The sequence below is a fragment of the Pinus tabuliformis genome, chromosome 1_2 (genome assembly GCF_031772625.1).
Source record: "Pinus tabuliformis cultivar Carrire ecotype Pingquan chromosome 1_2, CPIR1, whole genome shotgun sequence".
Classification (NCBI taxonomy): Eukaryota; Viridiplantae; Streptophyta; class Pinopsida; order Pinales; family Pinaceae; genus Pinus; species Pinus tabuliformis.
In genome coordinates this window covers 431433405-431439634 of record NC_142298.1, presented here as the reverse complement: position 1 = coordinate 431439634, position 6230 = coordinate 431433405, and the positions used below count along the sequence as shown (strand labels likewise).

The 6230-nt window shown below is 35.1% G+C and overlaps 1 protein-coding gene across 2 annotated transcripts; it reads left to right on the top strand.

The window, feature by feature from the left end:
* The first annotated feature begins 379 nt into the window (after positions 1 to 379).
* LOC149206205 (uncharacterized) lies at positions 380 to 5451 on the top strand. 2 transcript variants are annotated; one of them, XM_089395347.1, is made up of 5 exons: positions 380 to 1229; positions 2714 to 2812; positions 3022 to 3147; positions 3350 to 3437; positions 3535 to 5451. In XM_089395347.1, the coding sequence occupies exons 1-4, from the start codon at positions 1012 to 1014 to the stop codon at positions 3432 to 3434; spliced, it is 528 nt and encodes a 175-aa protein (XP_089251473.1). In that variant the 5' UTR covers positions 380 to 1011; the 3' UTR covers positions 3435 to 3437; positions 3535 to 5451. The 2 variants fall into 2 exon arrangements, with proteins under 2 accessions (XP_089251473.1, XP_089251474.1); XM_089395348.1 differs by having other exon boundaries at positions 3350 to 3443.
* The last annotated feature ends 779 nt before the right edge of the window (positions 5452 to 6230 follow it).

Sequence of the window (6230 nt, the reverse complement as noted above, 5' to 3'; positions counted from 1 at the left end):
ACCGAGGCCCCTGAGGATATAGAGACTACAGAATATCCCAGTTCAAAAGATGCACACACAAATGATGACAAATTTCCCTTTCCCAGAATATAAATGTTCCATCCACATCATACAAAAGCCTGGTTCAAAACCAATTTATATCTAAATTTGACTTATCTTCTTCGTTTGCCAGTTGTTGTTGCTGTTCTTCTTCCCTGGCTTTTGGCCATCACTGATTAGGATTAAATTATCATTGTTCTATTCATTCGTTGGAAATTTCAGACAGATTATATGCTTATAATGCTCACGGCACCATGATTTGAGTTTGACAGGCGGTCACTCGGTAAGCACTTGCTATGTAAAGCATGATTTGAGTTTGACAGGCGGTCACTCGGTAAGCACTTGTTGTGTAAATGCGCTCTTCTGCTTTTTAATACGACAACCTAAAAATCTGCGTCTTACTCATTAATGGCTATCGATTATGTCAAAAACTGTGTTTAAATGGTTTTAACTTCTAGGTTTTCAAGGCTTTTAGGGTTTTCTAAGCGATTCTTAGACCGACTCTGCCGTTTTACTGTCGTTCTTTAACCCGCGCATAGCCTGCAAACAAATGTGCATATACTGCATCTGGTCTTTATGATTAGTTTCTGTCGGCCTCGGCCTATTTTTCAGCTTTCTTTTCCTTGCTCATCTTCTGCAAGATAATTTCTCTGTCATTTTCGGTTTAGGATTAATTTTTCTAAAATATCGCGAATTTCTTTTACGTTTTATCTTACCAGTTTAGCAGTTGTGCCCTCCCATGTGCCTTCAAAATCTCCAAGGTGGATAGCATTTTGGAGTGATTTTGCATAAGAGAGGTCCAATTCTTCTCTCCACATCATTCCTGACACATCTGGTAGCTTTTTTTTCCTTGAGCTTTATTGTGTTATAAAAAATCCCGATTTCTTTTCAAGTTGGGTTTTTTTGATGTTATAACTTATTTTTCAACTTGTATGGCTGTCTGGGGATTGGCATAGTTTTTGGGCTGGTGACATGTTTACACAGCAGTTGTGTAAAGGCAAAACACTCTTCTGCTTTATATGTGTTGTAACTTGTTTTATGGTGCATCTACAGGCTGCAATAGTCAGTGCACAAAACTTCTGGAAGCAAGCCAATTATTTACACAGCAGAAACTTGAACAACACAGACGATCCCATAATGCCACTACACAACATATGCCTTGCTTCATTTGTCTTGAGGGCCAAGAGCCAGTAAGACATGTTTCCTTTCTAATTTATGGAAAACTATACTTTAGGAACTATTGAAACTGTAGAAAAATTTGGAACGTTAAGAAGGCATTCAACAGTTAAATAAGCCACCTTTGATGCTATACATGAGCTTCCAGTGTTGGTTGGCAGTTTGACTTCTATTATACCTTCTGACAAAAACCTTCGATGCTATTTATGAGATTCCAGTGGTGGTTGGTAGTTTGACTCTATATTATCATTCTCCAGCAAATGTGAATCAGTGATTCAGACCTTGATTCCATGTTGACCCATTTCAATTCCCAAATAAAAATGTATTACAAATCCTGGCAGCCCAAATTAACTTAGGCAGTGGTTATGAAGGTACCATGCAGTGATTGTGAATCCAACCTCCACTTCAATGACTTATCAGGAATGCAAAGTGTTGGAGTTGATATTCCTTTGTGAGGTACCAACATGAATCCTTGACTGTTTCTCTTTTTCCAAGGTAATGGTTATCAGAGTCTAATGACTATCAGGAATACAAAGTGTTGGAGTTGATATTCCCTTGAGAGGTCCCGACATGAATCCTGGACCATTTATCTTCCTCCATGGTAATGGTTATCAGAGTCAATCTTGCCTCTGCAAGTGCCACACACTACCTCCCAACTATGAGGACGCATGTGGATCGTCAACCCAACAGTAAATGTTACAAATCACAATTGTTGACAGAATGTAATCCAATTCAAAACGTGATGCAAACCCTGGGAGTGTTGCACAAAACCAGAATTTTATACAGGGTATGATCTATATAACTAAATCCTGATCACAACATAAAAATTCTGAGCTCAGTTAAGATCAGTGAAGAATCTATCAAAATATTAACTGGAAACAAATTTTGTTTTTGTTTGTGAGGATTGCCCATGAACCAGTGAGGCTCCTGTATCATTTTGCATACCATAAAAACCCTGTTTACATTGATTCTGTTGTCAGAGGGCAACATGTCATGCGTGACAGATGATTCTCGAGACTTGTACTGGTACTGCAGCTAGCAGGAAGGGTTGGTCCTCGAAGGCATGGAGTGCAGTGGATAATCCCTGTATATAAAATGACCCTATATATGATGACTTTTTGTTCTGGCACTAATTGCTGCTGCAGACCTGGAATGCCACCCTTTGGAATTGTGGAAAAATCTCGTTGTATGATTTAGGTTCTAGGGATTCTAGCATTTTTAAGGTTTATGTTTGTTTAACTTAATTGTTCAGTATCTCTGTTAAATATATGCTGTATTTTATTTTAAACTCTGTTTGGCCATAATATGTGTTTTTTAAGTTTGATGGACTGTGTCAGTTCTGGTGCTACTGGACTTTGCTCTAGTCTTTAAAGTGATTAATTGCTATGGAAGTAATTTCTGTATTGAATGGTCAGTGCACATGGTCCCCAATCTTATAAGTCAATATGTTTCATCTCTTAATTGACAGAAATTACCTTTGGGTATGTTTTATTGACAGATTTGGTGAGTCAGTAAATGGTACTCCAAAGCCTACCTCTCCTGGTCTAGGAGAAACAAAAATATCGGAAGAAGAAAAGAGGAAAGCGAGGGCTGAGAGGTCTGTTCTTTGAAAATTCAGGAATTTATTCTCTATCTTCAGATTCCTGAGATTATGATGCTATTTTCCTTATCTTCTGTTTTCCTTATCTTGTGTGTGTCTAATTTATTGTCAGTTTAATTTGCTTAATATTTTTATCCAAAATTATGATACACATTTGTTTTACTTCAGAATAATTGGAATCTGACAATGCCCAAATTATTAAACAGGTTTGGACTTACTTTGCGCTCATCTGCTGATGATGAAGCAAAGAAGAAAGCTCGTTTGGCTAGATTTGGAGTGGATGTGAAATCTGCTTCCTTGGAAGATGACAAGAAAAAGGCAAGGGCTGCAAGGTAAACTCCTATTTCAATGATTGTGTCTGAAAAGTATTATTTGTTTGCTTTGTATGTTATGATGAAGATCACATCTGTTTCTTGCCTTTGTGCATTTCATAAATTAAGCTTTAATTGAAACTTTATTTTATATGGATGCATACCTGAGGGCATTTCTTGTTTAATATTGAAAAAATGATTATAAATTGTTTGTTTATCTCAGGTTTGCCTCGACATTGGATGGAAGCACTTCAGAGGTAAACAAAAAACTAAAACCAGACCTGGCAGACACTGTGGCATCAACATGAATGGTGAGTGTAAGTTCCTCGATCTCTTAAATCCTAATTTGGTTTGATTTTTGTTGCATGATACAAAGAAACACAACTGATTACTTTATTTATGATTCAGGCTTGGGATTCTAAGGCAAAGATGCTGTCCCTGTTGCAGCACAGCACAATCAGGCAATGTTAGATACTGGATATGATAAAAAATAGGCTAGTGGGGCTACAAATTGCATTAAATTTTGGTTGAGGATTAATGCCATTTTGGTAAAATCATTAATTAGTTTTGCTTTTATGTTTTGTCTAGCTTTCTCGTTTCTGGTGTCTTTCTTCGCTACATTTTGATTTGTTGTTAGCCTCCCCATTTACCCTTTTTATAGCCTTCTCTGTTAGCATTCTCGTTTAACTTCACTCTTTTCTGTCCCCTCTTAATTTAATATTTGCAGTGCTTACATTTACATGGAATCTTATTTGTGTTTGAATTTTTTTTTTTGTTATTGTTGTGGTCGCTTAGGCTTTAACCATCCATTTTACAGGTTTAAAATTTCTCTCATCTGCAAGGTCAAATTGTCTTTGGTTTTGCTTTGAATTGCTCATCTATCCACCCTCTGGACTTTCTTGAAATGCCCTAACCAGATTGGGAATGTCAATTGACAGGCAAAACTTATATAGAGGATTTGAAACAGAGCATGTGAACTTCGAAATTTGATGTTTTGCTGGTCACTTAATTTCTGTGGTGCTTCACATTTTCTAATTGGTGCTTCTAAATTCTGCTAATTTTCACTGTTGAAATCTGCTGAAATTTTATCATCAGTTATTTCACTTTTCATCAGTTATACTCAATTTCTCCTTCTCTTATTTTTCTTTTCCTCTATATCTGTTAGGTTCCCCTACTTTTCTTTGTCTCTCTTTGTGTCATTTTTGTGTTTTTCAATTGTTTCTCTTTTATTTGAAGAGTATCCAGTGCCTTCATGTCTTTTTGGTCGTTTTAACCCCAAAGCATTTCGTTGTGGTTGCTGCATTTTCTTGGCTGATGGTAGGATTTTGGGACCATTTTAATGTTTTACTAGGTCTGCTAATAGTATTTTAGGAATGAAGCTCATTTGACCCGCATAGACATGCAGTTTTGTGTTTTACTTAAAATGGCAGGGATGCAAATTCCTCATCTTATGATCTAGTTGGACGGTTTATTTGGTCAAGGGGGCCAGGCAGTCTTCGTTTTGCTTGGCAAATGACAAAATGCAATTTCCTATTTTTGACCTAGGTGAATGATTCATTTGCTCAAGGTGGCCATGTGTTGTATAGATTTATAATTGTAAATGGGCGACTTAATTGTATATGATATTTTGATAAAGCTTATGTTCATCTCGATCTGGGTTAGACTGTGATGCAGTATATTTTGCCTTTTTTTCTGAATCTTTAAAATGTGGACTAGCTGTCAACTTTGACATGAATACAGTTGCCCAAATCTATCTCATGTATACAACATACTGTGCTGACTACGAAAAATGCAGAATTTATAGGATTCTGTTATACAAAATAAAAACACATGTATGCTTTGGGAATTTGATTTTGTGGTAAAATTCTGATTTGAAGGTAATTTTGTTCTCTCGTTCTCTAAGAATTGGGAGATTTGTAGATCATGCATTGTGGGTGAAAAACACAGAAATTCAACGATTGAGTGAAACTGAATTATGCAACTTGCACGACGTTGTGGGGAGCTAAGTCAAAGGGTTCGATGAAACCTTCAGGTTTGGAATTTGGCGAACGTGAAAAAATTCGAAATTCAGTGGTAATGCTTGGTACTAGTGGTAATGCTTCCGAGGACAAGGGCAGTCCTTTGACAATAGCTCATATACAAAGGTTTCGAAGCTTCTATATCTTAAATGGCTAAACAAGATAGCTTCTATATCTTAAATGGCTAAACAAGATTTGTTAGACCTGTGGATTTTAGTATATGAAACCATTTATACTTATGTTACCTCACTAATTGGCTCTCTTATGCAGCAATGTTCTTGGATCATATGCCCATTTCATATGGAATGTCTACTAAGTGGTTCTAGTTAATGGGGCATTGATTTGAGTGTTCAATATATTTTTATTCTTTATCAATTTATGCCTTACGGTGTTTCCTTTGCAACATCTGGTGCAAATGCTAGTTTATTTTTTTACAGAATATACTATAAAAAATGTTTAATTTTAAATTAAAAAAATACTAATAAACTAAATAAGTATTTATATTTATAATTATATATAATTATTATTATTATTTAAATTACACTAATTTCATATTTATTTTTAAAAGTTTTCAATATGAGAAAACAATTTTTTTTAAAACTCTAAAGAAATCAATTTAATTTAAAATGTATTATTTTAATTAATTTTATTAAAAGAATATTTTAATTAGAAAAAATATTGTTAATGCTATAATCTTAATATTTAAAATTAAAAATCCATATTTAATAAAAATATAATCATTTAAAAGAACATTTAAAATACATTGCTTTTTAAATATAAAATTAAAAAAAATATATTAAAAACTTCTTCACTGTATAATACTTTTACACTAACATGGACCCCATTTCTTTACCGCTGAAAAGACCATTTATATTACAATCATGCATGCTTCTGTTTTAGTCTCTCTGCTTTTAAATTGCGAATTTAACACTTTCATTTCAACTTCGATTTGGTTCCTCCAACCTAAATCCAGAGCCGCATTGCTAGCACAGCCTCTCCACTACGGCAATTCCTATTTCCACCTCCATAGCAAAGTTAATGCTATGTCCTTACACCCTCTGACAGCGACAGACAACCTCCTTGACG